The 21,864-nt window shown below is 45.6% G+C and overlaps 1 protein-coding gene across 4 annotated transcripts in view; it reads right to left on the bottom strand.

Moving 5' to 3' along the window:
- The window catches only part of Usp42 (ubiquitin specific peptidase 42), a 38,124-nt gene that overhangs the window by 3,582 nt on the left and 12,678 nt on the right, over window positions 1–21,864 (bottom strand). For 3 of the 4 annotated variants that reach the window (XM_087903305.1, XM_048436798.3, XM_048436797.3), the window contains 14 exons: window positions 13,290–13,536; window positions 11,973–12,173; window positions 10,062–10,172; window positions 9,206–9,308; window positions 8,413–8,480; window positions 7,814–7,884; window positions 6,696–6,778; window positions 5,994–6,105; window positions 5,491–5,631; window positions 5,221–5,321; window positions 4,132–4,285; window positions 3,023–3,751; window positions 2,828–2,922; window positions 528–2,045 (listed from right to left, as the gene is read on the bottom strand). In XM_087903305.1, the coding sequence (XP_087759431.1) occupies window positions 528–2,045; window positions 2,828–2,922; window positions 3,023–3,751; window positions 4,132–4,285; window positions 5,221–5,321; window positions 5,491–5,631; window positions 5,994–6,105; window positions 6,696–6,778; window positions 7,814–7,884; window positions 8,413–8,480; window positions 9,206–9,308; window positions 10,062–10,172; window positions 11,973–12,173; window positions 13,290–13,527 (3,725 nt within the window). In that variant the 5' untranslated portion in view covers window positions 13,528–13,536. Of the gene's footprint in view, window positions 1–527; window positions 2,046–2,827; window positions 2,923–3,022; window positions 3,752–4,131; window positions 4,286–5,220; window positions 5,322–5,490; window positions 5,632–5,993; window positions 6,106–6,695; window positions 6,779–7,813; window positions 7,885–8,412; window positions 8,481–9,205; window positions 9,309–10,061; window positions 10,173–11,972; window positions 12,174–13,289; window positions 13,537–17,574; window positions 17,698–21,864 lie in introns of those variants that run through there. The other variant, XM_085683748.2, reaches the window with a different exon arrangement.

Genomic DNA, 21,864 nt, shown 5'->3' with positions numbered 1-21,864 from the left:
TCATGCTCATGAATCAGACAAATTAAAACAGTTGCCAACAGTTACTGCTCCTAAGTGACACAAACCAATCACATGCATGACATACACAGCCTATAAAATACCAGCATTGGGGACACTGAGGCAGAAGGATCTAAGTTTGAGGTCAGCTAGGACCTCAATAAATAAATAAATAAATAAATTTAGAATTAAAGTGAGAAATGGTGGCCTAAATAGGAGACAAACGTCAAAGAAATAAATGGTGTGTCCTAAGCTCACTCCAATCAGGCAGAGAAGAAAATACAACAGATACAAAAATATCATGACGTATGTCAGGCCTGGGAGAGTTGTTAGAGTCCAATAATTTAAAAAGCTTTGTGAAACTTTAGATATGTAAAGCAACCAAACCTCAGAACTCCAGTGATTAAACAAAAACAAACTGCTAGAGCCAGATCTAGTCCCCTGGTGTGGTACTGTCAGGACAGAGCTGGCCACGCAATCACTGTGGCCACGCCAAGCTCAGCCACTGGATCCCCTTCTCCAGGCCTCACCTGGCATCTCGATCCCGGTGTTTATCTTTGGACTTCTTTTTCTTCTTAGATTTTTTGTGCTTCTTCGCCCTTGGCTCTTCTAAAGCGTCCTTCTCCAGATTTTTGTGGGCTTTTTTTTCTAGGCGGCTATCATTTTCCGTAGTTTCATACCTCCGTTTCCTTGACTTGACACTTTCATGTTCGTGAAAGCGATCAGGGAAGCTGTGGTTGCTGTCCTGCACAGCCAGCATGCCCTTCTCTTGGGGATGCCTCTCCATGGACAGAGCAAGGCCTGAAGCCTCTCGTGGGCTATGAAAGTGGGGCCGGTCCTTCCCCCGAGGTTGCGACTCCCAGCCCTTCCGGCCCCAGTAGCTGTCTTTGTGTGGTCGCCCAAGCTGAGCACTGCGTTCATGATCACGACTACGCAGAGGCCGCCACTCTCGGGCCGTGTATGGGTTGTACCTGTCGTGATAATACCTGCATTTGTCCCACCTCATCTTGTCTGGGTAGAATCTCTCCCTGACCCAGGCATGCTCATTTTCCGAATGGTGGTACCGGCTCCAGTCTTGCTCTGGGCCATTCCTAACCCGTGAGTGATGGTGGCTGTATCTGCTTAGGGAGCGGTGCTCAGGGCTGTCTCTGTCACCATGGCCCAGGTGTTGGCCCCCATTGCAGTATATATTAGCAGGGTGGCGCTCCTGCTTGGGCCGCTCTCGACTGTAGCAGCGTCGCTTCTTGTGGTGGTGGTCCTCCGTCCGGACCCTGCAGTCCCTTACATGCTCCCCGCTGGAGGAACGCTCTCTCCGGGCCCTGAAGTCCCTCACATGCTCCCCACTGGAGGAACGCTCTCTCCGGCTTCGATAATGTCCTCGATCCACTTTCCGGAGGCTGCTCACCTTTTCCTTGGCTGGGGAAGGCTCCTGAACTTTGGGTCCCACCTTGCTTCCATCACCTCTCTCCCCAGGAACCTGCTCAGCAGCCCCTTCACAAGAGCTGGTGGTCCAGTCAGGCTGAGGAGGGGGAATTGTGTCTGCAGAGACCCCCGAGCTTCTAGATGAATCTTCGGCCTCCTCGGACCCCTCTGTGCTGAGGTAAAGGAAGAGTTTCTGCTCACAGCCCTCACCTGTGAGTACTGAGGGAGCCGGACTCAGTCTCTCCACCGCTTCAGCCAAAGTGGAGTCCTGCGGGTTCTCAGCTATTTCCCCTTTCACTGCTTGGGGTGGCTGGCTCGGGTTGTTCGTCAAGTCTTCAGGGTCACACAATTCGGGCAGTGGGGTATCCCCCAAGGTAGTACCGGTGGTGTTACAAGGAGCAGTGACGGAGGGCAGAACCTCCACAGGGTTAGCTGAGACAGCTGAGACAACAGAGGAGTCTTCTTTGGTACAGCTGATGGTGGGCTCCAGGGGTGACATGGTTGTAGGGGTCTTCATGCTCCCATTGCTAACTGCCTCTGGTGTCTCAAGAGAACCATTCTCATCAGTGATGGGCTCCAGCTGTGAAACAGGGTCCTTCGGGGGGCTTTCCTCTGTTGTAGTCCAACTACAGCCCCATCAAAACAAAGAAACAAAGTGATGGTTAGCCCGACTACCCACAGGACTGCCGGACAGTTCCACTCAACAGTCTGTACTTTAAGCATGTCTGATGAAACTCACTATCAAGTTTATCAATCCTGGAAACCAAGTTTTTCTTTTCCCTCATTAAGTAAAAAGTACAATTTCTATCAGGACTACCTCCTGTTTTCACAATCCCATAGCTGTAGACACTTCACACTTTCAGGTAAGTGCCTAACTCATCTCAAGAGCTCAGTGAAGCCAGGAATGGTGGCTACACATATTTGTAACCCCAGCATTTGGGAAAATGGACAAGAATTAGAAGCCAGCCTAATCTACATAATAAGTTCCAGGCCAGCCTGGACCACACAGTGAGGCCCTATCTAAAAGAGTCCAGGGGTTAAGGGCTGTGGCACAGTTGGTACTGTTCACCAGCACGCACACACCCCGGGTTCTGTTCTCAGCACTGCGTAGGACAGGTGTGGTAGTTCACACCTGACATCCCAGCAGTCAGGATGAGGCCATTTTCAGCTACACAGGGAGTTGGAGTCCCTGTCTCAAATCCAATGTTTCAGAACACCACTGAACCTGTAAGAGGGTGCAGGAGGGCGTGTCAGCTGAACCCATCAAGGGATCCTGACTCCCAGTTGCCCAGGCTGATATTTTACTCTTCTAAGAGGGAGGCTGACAAGATCCACAGATGAGCATGCCATTCTTTCCACTATCTGATGTGCTCACTCTCACTGGCACACTCACTGACACGACTCCTACCTCTCTTCACCCGATGGGCTCTTTGCCTGGCTGGTAAGCTTGAAGGCCTCGAGGACTTTGTCTTCAGGAGCAGACTGTAAAGGAGCGGGTGTCACCTGCAGTGAAACAAAGCTGCTTCAGATCCAGCGGCCAGCGCCATGCCTCATGAAATCCAGCTAAGCTATGAGACTGGAGACCTCCCTCCCTGCCACTCACCTTTCCAGGAAGACCATTAAGTTTGGAAAAGAGGTTTTCTGTGTGTATATTGGGCTGGACCTGACAGCTGGCACTGTCAAATGCTAGGCCGTTCTCTCTCAAGTCACTGCCTGCGCTATTAGCACCATTTAGCGTGACGGATTCTTGTAGCTCATGAGGGGAAGCCTCACCGTCCTCGTCTTTAGCTTCTGGTCTGGCACAGGGAGTGCTAGCCATCACGTCGACACCATTCTCCTTGGCCAGACCCTTCGACTCCTCATCGGACTCTTCTGAGGACTCAGCCCCATAGGGGACCAGCACACTGGAGCTCACCTTAGCCTTGCCGTTCACCATGGGCTTAGAACAGGGTTCACTGGGGGAAACTGCTTTTGCTACTTTATTGGAGACAGATGCCATGGATGCGTTCGAGGTAGACTGTATTGCAGAAGGGTTAGTGATGGTGCAAGAGGGTGTTGCCTTGCTAGGGGCCTCTAGCGAAGGGCCATGGAGGTTGTTATTCAGCTGTGCCTGACCCTGGCGAACAGGCAACTTGTTGTGAATACTGATGGTAATTTTTTGTTTCTTGGGGTGCTCTGGAACAACTGAGGGCCTGCTGACAGACCAGTTTTGCGCAGAAGTCGAGGCATTAACAGGACTGGCCCTATTGACACTGGTGTTTCCGTTAGGGCTTGACATGGAACTACTTGGCGTGTCTTTCACTGGTGTGGTGCCATTCAAGTGTGGTGTAGTCTACAAGGAGGAAGACAACAGTTGGGTCAGTGTTGTAGACACAGTACACTTGGTAACTGATCGGTTTCGCCTCTGCTGTTTATAAGCAAACTCCTTTCACACTGCCACACTCCCAAGATGACCCAGACATGAACAAAATGTCCCTGAGAATTTTACTTCCCTGAGTCCAACTTTAATTAAGAACCCAAATATCTAGTCTACAAGGAGTGTGGGAGTTCACAGTAAGAGGGGTCTTCTACACATGCCCTAAGCAGCCACTGGATTATCCCCCACCCTGAGGCGTTTTGTAATAAAGGGCTGCAGTGACCTCAGGCAGCAGATGAGGTAACTCTGGCAGTGAGGCCAGGTTTGGGATCGCTTTCCCGACTCAAAAGAGTTACCTTCATGACATGGGAAGGTAGCTGGGGTCCAATAAACCCTGGTGCTGCCTGCTTGTTGTTGACGACCCGCTGACTAATTCCTGGACGGGGAGAGGACTGGCCAGGACTATGGGTGGGATGAGCAGGTTCCCCTCCGTTTTTCACATCATGTGACCTGGGGACAAAGAATAAAATGGCTTGTATGAGAAAAGACCTCTCCTTAGAAGATATACTTACAATTCAACAGTACCTAGTTTGTCAGACAGGAATGGGAAATGGAACCTCCATGTCTCATGGACAGAGCTGCACATCACCACCCCATTAGGCTGTCAATGCTGGGCACTGACTCAATGAGCCCCCACCCCCAAGACATATTACATGGTTCTGGCTATCTTGGAACTGGATATGTAGACCAGGCTGGTCTCAAACGTAAGAGATCCACCTGCCTCTGCCTGTTAGAATTAAAGGTGTGCACCACCACACCCAGCACCAACTAAGTCAATGAAATGTTGGTTTCAGTTTGGGTTTCTTGTTATTGCTATTGTTTTGGAGAAATGGAAATGATCATTCTGTTGAGTATCTGGGGACAGTCTCAATTTTCAGCTACTTGGGATATTTGGTGGGACTGAGAATGTGGCTGATAGAAGGCCTGGCTTGCATGTTTGAGATCCTGGGTTCCACCCCAAGTACCTAATAGAGGAAACAACGTGGAGCCTATATCAGATTTCTTCAGAAACAGAACTGGTGCGCTACAAGCCTGCAGCTACAGTGACCGAGTGGGCGCGTGTGCTGGCAGTGCTTGACTGCTGTGCGGGCACTGACGGGGAGCACAAGGGCACATAGCCCCCTTTCCACGGCCTCCACAGTCCCCAGGCCACTCAGTTGCCTCCTCAGGGCTGCTATCCCTCTTCCTATACTTGTCAGTGAGCGAGAAGCTAACGGCAAACTCACCACATGGACTCAGAAAGACCTCAGGCTTAAACGCATGGCAATTCATCTTTAACTTGCTGTTTAAAAGACAGCTCAAAATTAAGGAAAGGAAGAGAAATTGACGAAAGGAAGAGAAATTGATCCAACAGCAAAGCTGACAACGTGTTTTCAAGTCAATACCTGATATAAAAGAGCACATAAGCTTGCTGGTTAAGCACCGATCTAATATCACTGGTGGACACGATGGAGTCATTCATCTGATACCAGAGGCCATTGCTAGCCTGTCAAAGAAACCACAAAGAGAGGCTGGATTTAGTCTGATGTCAAGGCCCACAGTCAAAAACCACCTAAGAGAAACAGACCATCACCCTTCACTGTAAAAGTTCCAGTGCTGACCCCATGAACCCAGTGCTATCCCACAGAAAACTTATTAGCCGCCCGACAGCATACCTTTATGTAGCAAAAGTAGTGGCCAGCATGACAGTTAAAACCAGTGTGCACCAGCACAGCATACAAAACATAAATAATTGGCTCTCCATTTGGCTGAGACATATAGGGCCGAATATCAAGGTACTCAGGATATTTTACATCCTAAAAATAAATGGAAAGAGTTAGGACTGTTATTTCTGAAGACACAGGTGGCCCATGTTTTCAGCTACAGGCGTACGCAGAAGGAGGGGGTTCAAGACCTATAAGCCTTGACCCCAGAAAGCCAATGCACAGAACAGAAGAGAGCAGAGGGCAATCCCACTGTTCTATGTGTCATAAATTAGGACCCACACTGTGACTCTCACAGTGACAGCCGCAGCCGTCACTCATGACTAAGCGACTCAAGCACGTGCTACAGCTCTTGCACGTTACTCTATCTTGGCCACTTTCACCATTAATTCGGAAGGAAAGGGAAAAATTCAATGTACAGTGATTGAAAAAAAAATCACAAATCATGTATATACCTTAGCGATTTTCCCACCAGTGAAGTTGGCAAAGCGCTTCAGTGAAATGGTGAGGACATTGGAGGACCTATGGATGGTGAATCTCTTTGAAGCTGGAACCATTTTTTTGCACCTTGAAACACACAGGAAGGAAGGGTTGGGATGTTTAGTGTAGATACTTAAGTGTTTTAGTTTTTATTTGTCTAAAATAACCTAAGTTAATATTTTAAAACAAAGAAACTAAATTAAAACAAGAACAGCAAACCAACTCTTTAAACCAGCAGTCAAAATAGTAAAATTAGAAATTCCAGGAGGGCTGGGGGTGTGGGCCAGTGGTTGAGCACTTGCCTAGTATGGACAAGGCCCCAGGTTCAGTCCTCCATAACACCCACATACATAGAAAGCTTTGTAAGCTGACTGTTCAGGAAGATTAAAATTCAAAAGCCAGGCTGGATCACATAAAAGACCCTGCCTTTAAAAAAGAATTCAAATCGCTCAGTAACTGATAACATTAAACCGGGGTAGGATGCAGCTCCGTGGTAGGGCACTTGCCTAACCCATGTGAGACTCTGGACTTCACACCCAGTACCCCAAATGAAAAACAGAAAAAAAGAAAATCACCTAAAAAGCACTGAAAATGGAGTCAATTTCTAAATTAGAATAATCACAGGAAAGCAAAGCCCTCTCTCGAAAAGAGGGCGGGAACATGTCACCCAGTCATACTTGCTGCATTTGTAGGAGTTTTCTCCATCCAATTGTTCTGGCTTCACAAACTGCTCCAATGCCTTGGTAACACTCTGAGCAGCCTAGGAAACGGGCACAAACCTCATGTTACCATGCGCACTGCCAGGGGTTGAGATGGACAGACAAATGGACACACACATACCCCTATCCTTTGGCAGAAAAGCAACAGGAAATGTTTACATAACTTTTTGTTACTGTTTATCGTGTACCTACTTTTATGCAACTACACAAAAATTATGCCCTCATTTTAAAGACAAGCAGATTAAACAGAACAAAGTAGATTGCAGTTTGACTTACACTGGCCTAAAATAGAAACCATCAAGAACTAAAGGAATATCTACTTTCTAGACCCACCATGCAACTGTCCAGAGAACAAGGCTTCCAAGCAGAATCAAATGAAAACAGCAGACAGGTAAAGGGATAACCATAAACCATCTTCAGCAATCTAGGGCTTGAGAGATGGTTCGGAGGCTAAGAGTGTTTGCAGCACCCACAAAGGCCGCTCACATCTGTAACTCCAGCTCCAGTGAGTCCAGTGCCCTATTCTGGCCTCTGCAGGCACCCCACACACACACAACATACACTCACATAGATACACATACATTGAAGTTTCAAAATTTTTTTAAAAAAGCAAGCAATCTATTGTGGAGCAGCATAGATCACACCACTAAAGAATAAATTTTGAGCCAGGTGGTAGTGGCACAGGCCTTGAATCCCAGCACTTGGGAGGCAGAGGCAGGCGGATCTCTGGGAGTTCAAGGCCAGCCTGGTCTACAAGAGCTAGTTCCAGGACAGGATCCACAGCTACAGAGAAACCTTGTCTCAAAAAAAAAAAAAAAAAAAAAAAAAATCAAAAAATTCTGAGAGACAGGTTTTGCATTTCTATGCATATTTCTTTGTTTAGCAAGTACAGAACTACATTTGTAATCAGAAAAACTTAAGCTCCAAACAACAAAAACCAGGCGTGTGAAAAATTCAATGAGCTAAAGTTTCAAAGAGTAACAACCATCTATGTTTAACTGATATAACAATTATACAACAGTCCAAGGCTATGAAAGGACGTTTTTAACTTCACTACTGTTAACTGCTGAGCTCACCTTAATCTCCAATGTTATGTCCAGATATGGATCAAAGGTATCTGAAACACCCTTGCAATTTAAACATTTGACTGAAATAAAAGAAAATACGAACAGTAAGTTCTTGCCTTACAGGCTACTGATAGGACAGAATACATTTCCAAATAAAGAACTAAGAGTACTAAGTGAAAAGGCTGTAAGTAAATTCTCACACTGTGGGTAGAAGTGCCATAATCCTAGCCCCTGTGAGCCACTGGCTGAAATATGAACTGCTATAACGTCTAGATACTTTATGATTCAGAAATTAGAAGCCTTCACGCTACACAAGCGATGGCACACACGAAGGTATCTGATTATGAATGCTCTCAAAACAGACACTTATCCCTCAACAGGAAATGAGATGGAACTCTGACTGCACCCGTAAGCTTTCTAGCAGTAAGAGAAATATGAAGGGCTTATGCACAGTATGCCCCAGCTCATTTGTGCATAACAAGTACCAGAAGGATAATATTGAAGTCTGCTCAGACCTGCGATCTTCTTGTCATTATTACCCACCCCTACTGTTCGCATTTTAAAACCATAAGCATGTATGTTATGATGAACCTTCAAACAAAATTTACCTCGCGATCTTAGGTATCCTCCAAATATCTGGCAGACTAGGGTGGTAGCTTGGGTGTGTCTGTCCAATCTGAAAAACATCCAAATAGTGACATGAGAGGAGAGCTCGGAAAATACTGTGGCCAGATTTTAAAAGCATCTATGTTTATAAAGGAACAACTATTCGGAGGAGAATCACAAAAGATGATGTCAGAAATGTGTGGCAGCTGGAGACTATCCCACTGTGAGGACTTGGTGAAGGATGCAAGGACTTGCTATGATGGGACTCGAGGTAGAGAACTGAGAAGATGCTCTTTACAAACCTGTGCTTCTTTCTTTGCTGAGGCCTGGCACGGGGCGTTAAAGGCAGAGTACCTTCCTCTGCTCAACACTAACGGTCACCCAGACCAATCCTTAAGACTTGTGGCAATGAGAGCAAAGAGGAACATGTGCAGGTGTCTGGAACACCACAGGTGGGGTGGGCCCTTTCCTAGTCTTCCCGAGTCTGCATTGGAGTTTTAAGAAGCTACAGAATTGTTAACTGAAGGGGTGTGGAGGGCAGGTTTCTGAGTCTGGAGATGAACATGGAAAGCATTAGGCATGGATAAAAGGAAAAGCAGCTAAATTCAGACCTGGAAACTAAACAGCGGCAAGACTGCTACCCAGCATGGAAGATCAACAAATTTGGATGTTACAATAAGTCCATTTCCTGACATTTTAGTCTTTTTAAAATAGTGCAAATCAGGAAAAGGAACCTTCGAAGAGACAAGCTGGATGCGTGACGTCATGAACCGACTTCAACTCTGCTGTACTTACTTATTGCTGCCGTTTAAACACGCTTTCTGCATGGCATCAACTGTGTACTGAAGAAACTCATGGGCATCTTCTTGGTTTCCAAAACGGAAGTGTCTAGCTATACCTGTAAGATTTGAAGAAAGACAGGCCTTATTATTACATACCCTGTGCCATGGTGACATCCCTAAAAGCTACACCTTCAACTATGTACCTGGAAAAATCCCTGAATGACCTTATTTTTGAGGCTGAGTCTTAAGGATCTCAGGCAGGCGTCAAACTCTCCACTAACTGAAGATGAACTCCTGATGCCCCTGACTTTAGTTCCCAAGGGTTGGGATCACAAGTGTGCATCACCACACCCAGAGCATCTCTTATTTTCAACAACTTTTTAGGCAAAAAGATTATAGCTTGTCACTGTATAACCATATACCTCTCTAATTACCCTGAATGAGTTCTATATTAATTGTTATTACAAAATTGGCTAATTAAAATGATAAAAAGATATAGTACAAAAAGCACATTGATACGCTGGGCATGATGGTACATGCCTGCCTAAGATTTAGTACTTGAGATGTGGAAATCAGGAGTTCAGAGCCATCCTTGGCTACACAGAAAGTTCAAGACCAGGCTTGGACACAGGAAACCCTATCTCAAAAAACATAAAGTGTGTAAGGAAACTGTATACAAGCCCTGAATGGTGTTGTACATCTGCAATCTCAGCACCTGGGAGGATGATGCAGGCAGAGTGCCATGAGTTTGGGGTCAGCATGGACTACAGAATGAGCCTCTATCTCAAAATACAAAAAGGAGAAGATATGGACGACAACAAATATCTAGACATGGAATACTGACAGGAGCTACTGCAGTTGAAACTTACGTCGCATTTCATTGATGACAAACATCGGCTTGATAACGTCCCCAGGGTTGCTGAGTGCCTGGGTAATGTGTGTTTGCATTATGCACATCATACAAAATCCTTCTGCGTGGCCTGCAAGATAATGAGAATCCAAATGAGCAAAATGTGACAATATACAACAGGAAGGTAGATCAGAAATGAGGGCAGATGCCCAGAATGCAGGAACAGTGCCAGTTACCATATGCATGCACGGAGCTGCTGCTATCATTAGTTTTCATTTAATTACTCTGGGAAGGCTGGGTAAAAAGTATATACTGATGACTTTAAGGACCAGAGAAGAAATGTGCCCAAAGTCAGGTATTTATTAAACAGTAGAACTGCAAGATGAAAGTACTGGATTTTCCGTGGAAGAGGCTGCTCTGAGCACACACAGTGTCAACAACTACAGCAGCAGCAGACTTGTGCAGCACAGGGGCAGGCACTTGCTGAGCATGAATGAGACCCCGAGTTCAATCCCCAGCACTGAAAGGGGAAAAAAAAACTTCACATTACAAACAAACATTAATTAAAACGAATCACTGACTCCAAAGAAAAATAGAAAATGTCTAGAAGAAAACAGAGTAAAATATCTCTGACCTCAGACATTTTATTTATTGCATGTGCACGTGTTTGGACACACATGCCAGTGTGGAGGGCATAAGACAACTGTGGGAGTCGGTTCTTCCCTCCACAGCAGCCCCAGGCACTGAACTCAGGCTGTCAGGCCTCGTGGCAAACAACCTGATTCTCCGAGTCATCTCGCCAGTTCAAAATTTCTTAAAGAAGATTTCAGATAACTGATAAAAAATAAAAAGTAATGAACTACAAATATTAAACTTTCCAAAAGACACCAAGATGAAAGACACCTATTGGAGAAAACACAAGTCTCAGTCTCATAGTTCCAAAATATATAAAACCTTCAAAGTTCAACAACAGGAAAACTAGCTAGTTCACAGCGAGGCAAGATTTAAAGGGGCAGGGGAGCTGAAGATGTCAGCGCAATTGGCGACTGCTGAGGCCTTGTGTTCTATCTTCAGCACTCTACAAACAGGACATGGTGATGCACACCTGTAATCGCAGCTCTCAGGAAGTAGAGGCAGGAGGATCATCTTCCACTACACAGTCTACGTGAACCTGCCTGGGCTAGGAGATCCTGTCTCAAGGGAAAAAAATAAAAAACATAAAAGATTTTTCCCATCATTACTAATTAGGGAAGTGCAAATAAAAGTCACAACAATCAGAAGACACTACTAAATATTCCTGAGAATGGTCACATGGTGAAGACTGGGGCTGAGGATACAGCTGAGTGATAGAACATTTGCCTAACAAAAATGAGACCCTGGGTTCAAGCCACAGTACCAAAAATTTCAATAAATAAATAAATAATCAAAATCAAAACCGTGCTCACACTCTGTGTTTGAAAATGCATGGTGCAAATAGAACCTTCATCCCTGTTGGTCAGGGCTTAAATATCACAATCCCTTTGGAGACAGTTCTGAAGTGTTTAAAAGTTATGTGTCCAGCACAGGATGAGGTCATTTCATTCTCACCCAAGAGAAATAGCATACTTCTTTTATAAAGACAGACATTTCTACCAGCTTCAATTTTTTTTTATTTTTTATTTTTTATTTATTTATTTATTTTTTGATTATTTATTGGAGACAAGGTCCCAGGTAGGCCAGAATGGCCTGGAACTCTGATTTTGGACTTTTTGTTTGTTTGGTTTTCAGGTTGAAGATTAAACCAAGGGCCTGGTGCATGCTAAGTGAGCATACTATCAGTGAGCTAAATGCCATGCCCATGGTCATGGAACCACACATCTATTTCATGTTCACTGCAGAGGAAGACAGTAGTGGGGAAGCAAAGCACTGAACACATGCACATGACACTCACATGTCTTGGAGTGCTCATGGGATAACATGTAATTGGCGAGGGGTGGTGTGTAGGTCAGACACTGCAATGCAGCATTGGCGAAACAGGTATTGCCCAAATTCTGGAGTCCAGCGCCAACTCGATGAGATTGTTGCCACTTAAGACAAATCTTTTCAGATGGAAACAGAACCTTTTGAGGAGGAGCAATACCATCACCTAGGACTTAAAGAAAACAGAGCAAAAAAATTAAAAACAAAGCATTTCACACTTTATAAGCAAAACTCACAGCAATGCCTGAGTCTGGTCAAGATCCTACACCTCATTACCAGCCTGCCACAAACACTGAGGAAAAAGACACACTCAAGTCCAGAGTCTAGGGTGAGAATAACTCCACTCTCATCTGATTTTTTTTAACAAATCATTTTCAAAGAAAAGGGATGGATTCAAAGAAAAGATCTTATGAGATATAAATCCACTTACTGTGTAGTATTCACTTAAACTAATTAAAAAATACAAACTGGATTTATTTGTATGTACAAGCACTGGTACCCCTGAAGGCCAGAAGAGGATTGATATAAGACCGCCCCCCACCCCCGCCAAACTTGAAGTCACAAGTAACGACTCACTTGATGGGGGTGCTAAGGAGTGAACCTGGGACCTCTGCAAGAAGTGCCAGCACACTGAACTGCTGAACTATCTCTCCAGGCCCAGACATTATTTTTATGAAAAAATTCTCTAAGATGTACTTACTAAAATGCTTATAGACAAATATTAGACTTGTCTAAAATACCAGGGAAAGACAAGAGGGTGTTTGTGCCTACTTACTATGTACAGCACCCTAGACACATGTGCTTATATACACATACACACAGAGGAAAGGGTCAGCGGGTAGCCATGTCCATTAGAATTCTACCTTTATATTTTCTCATACCTTTTCATAATAAGGGTGTGGGAAAATAGCTCAGTTAACAGAATGCGTTCCTAAAAGGCACAAAAAGTCCTGCGTTTGATCCCCAGCACTGCCTCTCATCCCAGCACTCAGGCAGCAGAGACGAGGCTCAGGAGGACAAAAAAAATCAGTCCAGTTTTGGCTACATAATGAGTTTGAGGACAAGATAAAGTTTATCCTTCAATAAATTGGGAATTTACAAAAACCACTCACATCCCGATAACTAAAGTCAGTCTGCCCTCCTATCTGTGACCCAGGCTAACAGTAGCAGGTGGGTGGGTGGAGAACGATTGCTCACTAGAGGGAAATCAAACAGTGCTAGTCTTGAAAATCACTGCCTTCCTCAAACATTTGCACAGGAGTTCCTGATAGTAATTCTGCAATCATACCTTGATCCTTTGGGGGTGATGGTTTTGATTTATCAGGTACAGATGAATTGGAATAAACTACAGCACCAGGCACTGGCCCTAAAGAAAGTGTATGATTTGAAACATCACTTATTGAAGACACGGCACCCCAGCTGGCAGAGCCTGTGTCCATGTCTTCAGGTGAGACCGCCTCAGAACTGCCAGGCTGGTTCTGACAGGTTGATGGGTCTGAAGGTTCAGTTTTGTCAACTATGGTCATTTTTCAACCCTGCAAAAGACAAAAAGTATGTTTCAATGGGTGAGGAAAGCAGTCTACATAAGTAGCCACTGTATCTTGGAAATTTTTGACTAGCCATTTAAAACTCTTTAAACAAATCACCCAAATATAAAACATTAGTGGGGGTAGGAATGTTGCCTAGAATCCAGGAAGCCCGGGTTTTAGCTCCCATATCTCATAAACTGGACCGGCAAAGTGGTGCAAGCCTGTGATCCCAGCGTTGGAGAAGTGGTGGCAGGAAGAGTTCAATACAAGACCGTCTCAAAAGCAGCAGCAGCAGCAACAACAAAAAAACCATAGTCTATACCAAATCCCCCAAATCATCTTTCAGTTTATAATTAGGCATTTCAATTCACAATTATATATATTTAAATAAGAACCTTTTTTAATCTCTACTATTTAAAAGCTGGGAACATTCTACACTTTAAATTTTTTTATTTGACTACATTTTCAATTTATATACCATTTTTCAGGGGAAATCTCAATTACATAAAGAGAATATTTAGCTTTGATTTTTAACTCAAAGTCTAAAATACCATTGTATAAAATTTGAAATTTTGAAAAATTATAGCTACAGAAAAGTCTTACCAGTGAAATGCATTTTTCTGAAGAAGTCTGTGTATATGGATTATAACTTTTAAAATTAAACCTGTAATTTTACTAGCATCAAACTTTTAACACGAATGTGTTTATTTAATTCTCTCTGGGTCTTATTTTCAAATATACTAATTAACCTTTTTTTCTATGTACTGTGCATCATTAATTGCTGAATACATACTAACTTGCTAAATTTTCATGATGAACCTTTGATCAGTCAAAACCTGCAAGATTTACAATGAAGTAATAACTCAAACTAGTCAGTGACCGGGACTAGAGAGCCAGGGCCAAGAAACCCAGCTGGGCTGCTGTCTGGCCGCTGCACCACCCGACCAAAAAGCACTTTTAGGAATGGTACAGGTACCGGGCGGTGGTGGCGCACACCTTTAATCCCAGCACTTGGGAGGCAGAGGCAGGCAGATCTCTGTGAGTTTGAGGCCAGCCTGGTCTACAAGAGCTAGTTCCAGGATAGGCTCCAAAGCTAGAGAAACCTTGTCTCGAAAAACCAAAATAAAAGGAATGGTACAGGCAGCCACACCCGGAAGAAGACCTCCCTGCAGTGCTCTTCTTCCCAGTGTCTGGACTTGGCACACTTTGGTCTCTGGAATGCTCCCACCATAGGGTCGTCCATTTTAGTCCCTGCTCTACTTGAGCTCTTGCAAGCTATTATTTCTCATCTTTCTACATCTGGCCAGTAAACTTTCAATTCCCAGGTGTAGAATTCACTCCTTTGGCATGTTTTCCGTTACAATTCCTTTCACCCCAAGACTGGATTAGAAACCCATCCTAAAGGGTTTCCTTGACAACACTTTTCACCCCAAGATTGGGTCAGAAACCCATGGTAAAGAAAGACTCCTTGTTCAGTAAAAACTTACTCCACCCTACCTGGCATGGGGAAAGCTTTCCAAACGTGTTAACAAATGAATGAAATCATGCAAACAGGAAGTAACTAGTGTTTGCTTTTAGCACCAGTTTGTGCTGAGTGATTTATATAAGGTATGTCATTTAATCCTTTAAAAACTCTGAATTAAGGAAGTACTCTAAACTCTGGCCTTTAAACATTCATTACTGTGAAGAACAGAAGGCAATGAAATGCTCGTGGACTTGCCACCTCAGTGACAGTGTCACCATGTGCTTCTACTCACAACAACTTCAACCTTCTTGTTTACAATTTTAATTAAAGTACAACGTGGGGACAGTTACATAAAAATAGAAAGTCAATTATATGATTCGAATATTTAATCAAGTAAAGATAAATGACCTTCATTTACAAGAAAGACTGAGCCTATTAGCCAAACAAAGCTTAAACTTTTCTCAGCCTACAGGCAAAACAGAAATAAAAAATGTAGTGATGAAAGGAAGGAAAAAAGGAACAGGAGGGAGAGTTAAATGAAAAAAGTCAAAATTGGGTAATAAGGAAAGACTAATCTACCCTTAGTAAATTAACATTAATAACAGTAAAAGTCCTTGATTTTCCTGGGATAAGCAACCTTTCCAGACAATGATTAACAATTAAATAAAACATTATTCTAGGCAAAGTGGGGCAGTAGGCTTAACAGAAAAACACAATTCTAGTCATCAATAAGTATGTTATTGTTTGATTCTGGCAAGACTAACCAACCCATTCATCATCTTCATTTTGATATTCAGCCAATGAAATCACCCTAAAATTATCCAGTATCAAACTAAACTCCGCCTCTTATAGAGATAACCTTACTTAAAACCCAATTATACTGTGTAAGACAGGATTCATGTGGCTTCTGTTCTTTATTTTAACTAAAGCTTCTGAAAGTTAGTGTTCGAAATAGGACTGTGAAAGTAACTTCAGTGAAAGTTAAGCCTTTCTCCTGACACCTCACGATATACAAAGTTACCAGAGACCATTTAAAAAGATTCCATCTAGCAACCAGAGCAGGGACCAGAGTTCCATGGATAAATATGCAGCACTAAGAACCTTTACTTGGTTATGCCTCTTTGATGGAGAGTAAACGCTAGGCTATGTTTACCTTTTTCAGTATAAAAAAAGGAGTAACACTAAACACTGTGTCACTCCACACACACTGAAGGAATAAGGTCGACACTTATACACAAAAAACTTACACACGACTTCTTCATAAGCAATATAATACAAGTTCTTGTAACATTTTCGTCTTAAGAAACTTTAAAAAGATATCACTTGAATTTTAATTATATTTAGGTAAACGGAATGATTAGCCTTAAACCTTTGCAAATCAAACTCTTACTGTAGTCTTGATTCAATTACAGAAAAGAAAGTGAAAGTGTCCCTAAGTAAAAACAAGTGTAACTGATTATTCAGAGACCTATGCACCTGAATGAGTGGCATGGTAAAAGCAAATGTTTAAAATTCACAGTTTGCAAAAATGTTATCCTCCATAAACAGCTATGAGAACCTGAATCAGGTAGTTACTTTAAAAGGGGCGTTAACTAGTTTCTCAACACTTTTTGTTACTTGAGTGAATTTACTCGAAAGAACCAAACAAGCAAGCCCTAAGGCCTTCAAATATAAAAGAGCTATTCAACAAAAGTAATCTCAACTGTATTCATTCTAGGGAGGTTAAAGTCCTAGACTGTAAAACTTTGGTCCCGTCAAATTTTCATTTTAAACATTTGAACCCGATCTCTCCCATCCGCCTTTTTCCCCCCAGGTAAGTTGGTTCTTCCTGCCCCAAAGATAAAGAACGTAAGGGAGGAAGGCACACTTGCTTTATTTCGGAGGGGAATGAACTACGGGGCTCCTCCCCCCAACATCCCCGGCCGCCCGCCTCTCCTTCGGGTGCCCGCTCCGGCGTGGGCAACTCGGGCGTTCTGCGGAGAAGCCGAGTGACCCGCGCCGGGTGGGAAAGTTTGTCTGGGGTGGGGGCGGGGTGGGGGTGGGGAGACCAGCCCCGAGCTCCGAGGGCCGCCCTGGGGCCGGAGGTGGCAGTCACGCGGGGGGCGGCGGGCGGGCCCCGGACGCCGGCTACACTGTCCCGGCGTGCACACGCCCACCCCGGCAGCTCCAAACCCGCCCGGCGGCCCGAGAGCAACCGGCAGCAGCGCGGCCGGGCCACCGGGCCGAGGGGGCGGGCTGGGGCCGGTGGGGGTGGGAGCGCGGTGGCCATGGCAACCAGGGGGGTCCGGCCCTCCCAGTGCAGCCCCAGTGCTGCCTTCGCTGCGAGCCCTTCCGCCCGCCGTGGCCACCGCCTCCTGCTCCGCGGGCCTGGCTCGGCCAGGCGGCAGCAGCATCCGTTCCGCAGCCGTGGGGTCCTCGGGCCGCCGGCGGCTGTAGAGGGGGCGGCGGGAGAGGGGCCGCGCCAGTCCCGGCGGGCCGCGGCCGGCGGAGGGTGGCGGGGCGGCTGAGGCCGTGAAGCCAGGACACGCGGCCGGGCCCCACGCCAACCTGCAGCGAGCGGGAAGGAGGCGGGAGCTTACCTGACCCGGCTCGGCACTCGCTCCATCCCCCTCGGCCGCTGCCGCCGCCGCCGCCGCACACAGCCCAGCCGCCCGGCGGGGGACAATGACGTGCCTCCATCCGGGCACCGCCGCCGCCGCCTCCGGGTCAGCGCCGCACCCGCAGCTCGCCGGCCGGGCCGCCAGGGGGCGCGCCAGGGCCGCGCCCGCACGCGCCGCCGCCACGGCCTCCGCCGCCCAGGGGCCGTCGCGCAAGAGGTGCGCCGCACAACTAACGGGCCCGTCAAGCGCGGGAGGGGCCGTCGCCCAAGGGCGGCGGGGCGCGGGTTGGCCTAGCGCGTCAGCTAAGCGCCGGGCGCCGCCGGAGAAAACACACTGATTGGCCCAACACACTTATTGGCCCGACGCGCTGATTGGCGGGGCGCACTGATTGGCTGGGCGTCCGGCGGGAGGGCGGGGAGGGGCTGCTTCCGTCTGGAGTTACCGGAGCTGCCCCAGCTGGGGCTGTAAAGCAAGAGTTCACCTGAGCTTCCCACCCGTGGAGCTTGATGCTTCTCCTGCGCTTGGCCATGCCGACCGCGGTGGGGACCCTGGGCTCCACGACCTCTGGCTTTTAGGCCCACGGGCCATCACTGCGACGGAGGCTCCGCTGTTCACCCTGCGGAGCCCGGCTGTGCAAAGGGATAACTCTTGCACCCTGTCGACATTTAAGCCTTAGCGCTGCAGTGTTTGGGGCTACTAGGTGGGCTCTTTCATCTCAGTGCTACTTCGTGGGTCTCGAGGCTGGACAAGAGTACTATATCCTTGCAGCCTCTCCTCTACAGCGCCTGCCTGTGGCGTCCATTTAGGACACTGCCCTGAAATGCACTCACTGCTCACCCAAGTTTTTCACCCCTTACAGCACCAATTCACTCCACTCTACTGATCCAAGGAGCCATGGTCCTGACTAAACTACCCCCTTGTCTTCTCACTCACTAAGCCTAGTCTAACTGGCTCCACCGACACTCTATTCTGATTTCACTTTACTATTGTGGGCAGTTTTTTTGTTTTTTTAAAACACAGATCCAAAGATATCATTTCCCCTCTTCAGAGCCATCCTCGCGCCAGAAAAGAGGCTAAACTCCTCAGTTTGGGTATTAAAAGCCCCATGATTCCCAGCACAGGTGAGTCTGAGACAGGAGGATCACAAATTTGAAGGCAGGCTGTGCTACACAGTTAAATCCAGTCTCAAAACAACAAAACTCAAACTCCACATTTCCTTTTTTTATGTGTTCCAGCCACAGCCCGCTCTGCTCACCTCACCATCCCGAGTACTGTATTTGTAGAGAGGAAGCTTATACCTACCCATTCTACTAATCTTATTACTGTCACTGTAGGTTAATCATAAAATTTCTATTATGTATTTGGAGCAAAAAGCTGAAGTATTTTGAGGAAATAAGGGGAAAGAGAGTCCCAGTTGCTCAAATTCAGCATCTCCTGCCAAGAGTACCACAACTTTCTTCTTTACAAAGAATGGTATTGGAATTTCACCATCGTAGACCTTTTTAACATTAAGAGATTTGCAAAAGGTGAGGTAGCTTATGTCTGTTATCCTGGAATTCAGGGGCTGAGGCAGACAGATTACCATGAATTCAAGCCAGCCTGCACTACATACAGAGTGAGAGCCTCTTTCAAATACACATACACACACACGCGCACACACACACACACACACACACACACACACACACACACAAATAGTTTTTTAATGTGATGGAGCATGTCTGTAATCCAGTTCAGCCAACACTACATAGTGAGACCCTGTCTCAAATATGAACTGACATTGATGGGCTCAGTACTTTGCTTGCCTTTTCCAAATGCCTTTCAGGGGACTAAATCCAAATACTAAAGAACTGAGGAACTAAATTGTTGCTATTCATCTTAGCTTTGTGGTATTTCAAAATGTTTCCCTTTGAAGTTTCTCTCTCCTCTCTCTCTCTCTCTCTCTCTCTCTCTCTCTCTCTCTCTCTCTCTCTCGGGGTTTATTAAGAAAGGGGGGTTGGTAATTGTTTTTAGAGGCAGGGTCTCATTCTGTAAACTGGATTTAAACTCAATTTCCACCTCAACCTGCAAGTGCTGAGATTAAGGATTTAACTGAAGAGGGAGAGAGAGCAAAACGGGCCTAAGAGTCTCAAGAGACACAACTCTAATTTCATTTTACATAAAGTTTGATACCCTTCATTCAGATCACTTTAACAATTTGAGTAGAAACTTTTTCATGTATGTGGTGTGTGTGTGTGTGTGTGTGTGTGTGTGAGAGAGAGAGAGAGAGAGAGAGAGTGATTGACTCAATGTAAGTCAACATCTGGTGGTTTTCAGCTGCTACCATATTTGTGTAGTGTGTGTGTGCACCCATATGTGTGTGGAACACTTGCAGGTGCGTGCACTACAGGAATCCAACTGTTGACTTGGGCTGTCTTCCTCAGTAGCTCCGTGTGTTGTGCATGTGCATGTCTGCATGAAGGCGGACACCCCCATGTTTGTATATGTCGAGGATGGGTTAACTTCTGCTATATTTATGTATTGCACACTTCCTTTTTTGAGAAAGTCTTTCACTGAACCAAGAGCTGGGCTAGATGGCATCCATCAAGCCCTTGAGATCCACATGTCCTCTGTCATCTGTGTTGCGCCCCTCCCCACTCCCCGGCACTGTGAGGACACTCCAGCAGCTATAGAAACACTGTTCTGGCTGTGACCACTTCGGGTTGCCTGCACTGGTCTTGCACTGCACTCCTAAGGCAAGACAGAGCTGAGTGAACTCTAGAAGCTCCTACCACCATTTTACCTAGCTAAGAGGACTGCTTCCTTGTCTTTCTTGCCATATGCCTCATTCCTAGCTATGTAAGTAGGCTATGTCCTGATCATTTCTCTTCTGAAGCAGACTTTGAAAATTGCTATCATGTAGTTCTGACTGTCCCCAAACTGGCTATGTAGCTGACTTTGAACTACTGATCCTTCTACACAAAGCAGACTTCTTTGAGAAATGCTATCATGTAGTACTTACTGGCCCCAAACTGGCTATGTAGCTGACTTTGAACTACTGATCCTCCTACAGCCACCTCAGGAGAACTGAGATTACTGGGATGTGCCATCATGTCTGGCATCAGTGTATCTGTGTGTGAATATGTTGTTGGCACATGTATGTGATGAGGGCATGCACATGTGTATGTGTGTGCATGTACATTCCAGAGAATTTTAGATACTACTAGTCAGATAGCTTTGACATTTTTTGAGACAGCGGCTTTCACTGGCCAGGAACATGCCAAGAAGGCTAGACTAGCAGACCAGAAAGACACAGGGACCTGCCTGATTTTACCACCCCAGACCTAGGAAAACAAGTCCACGCCATCATGCCTGGCAGTTTCACATGAGTTCTGGCCATCTATCTTAGGTCTTTACGCTGTAACAACGTTACTGGAGAATCCATGGACATTCCAGTGAAACGGCTCCATAGAAAAGGTGCTTGCTGCCAAGCTTCAGTACCTGAGATCGATTCCTGGGACTAACATAGTGGAAGGAGAAAACTAATTTCCTCTAGTTGTCCTGTGGGCTCCACCCTAAGCATGTGTGCAGCCCCAACAGGAAATACAGGTAAAAATATTTCAATAAAGGATTACACGCACTGTTACATTTGTTGGGACAGGGTCTCATATTGTGGCCCAGGCTAGTCAAGAACTCAAAGAAATTCCTCCTACCCAGCCCCATGAGTGCTGGGTATGCAAGTATGAAGCACTAGACATAATTTACATTTTGTTTCTTGTAATGTTTGACATTACCCAAAGTTTGCAAACTTGGGAAGACTCCCCTCCTGCAGTAGTTCACTATGTTGAAAGACGGTATATATATCAGGAGGACATCGTCCATTCACAGAGTAACCTGGCTGGAAGTCTAATCACATATACTTCCTTGCTTCCCACTCGCTCTCAAACATGTATGTTACCTTGGCAAAGTCATGAGAAACAAGTAATAGGCAATCACTTCTAAAATCCTACCAAAATTATTATCATTTGCCAATGCTAACTTACCTAACTCTTTCTGGGTTACATTTCATCAAAAATGCCAATAGAGATTCTTCCTCGGGCTCTCCCTTAATTCCACTTGTGCTATTTTTGTTGACAGTTCAGATTAGTCCTGGAGTACCCTTTGTTTCTCAGGCTCAATTCAAACCTGGGTACCCTGAGTGTTGGGATTACAAGCCCACACTGCACACTGCTTTTTGTCCTCATTCTGATCTAACCTGGGATCTGTCTGGATCTGCCTGACCTGGATTAA

The sequence above is a fragment of the Myodes glareolus genome, chromosome 2, assembly GCF_982192425.1.
Source record: "Myodes glareolus chromosome 2, mMyoGla1.1, whole genome shotgun sequence".
Taxonomy (NCBI): domain Eukaryota; kingdom Metazoa; phylum Chordata; class Mammalia; order Rodentia; family Cricetidae; genus Myodes; species Myodes glareolus.
Note: the sequence above shows the minus strand (reverse complement) of the source record. Positions and strands in the feature narration are given on the sequence as shown.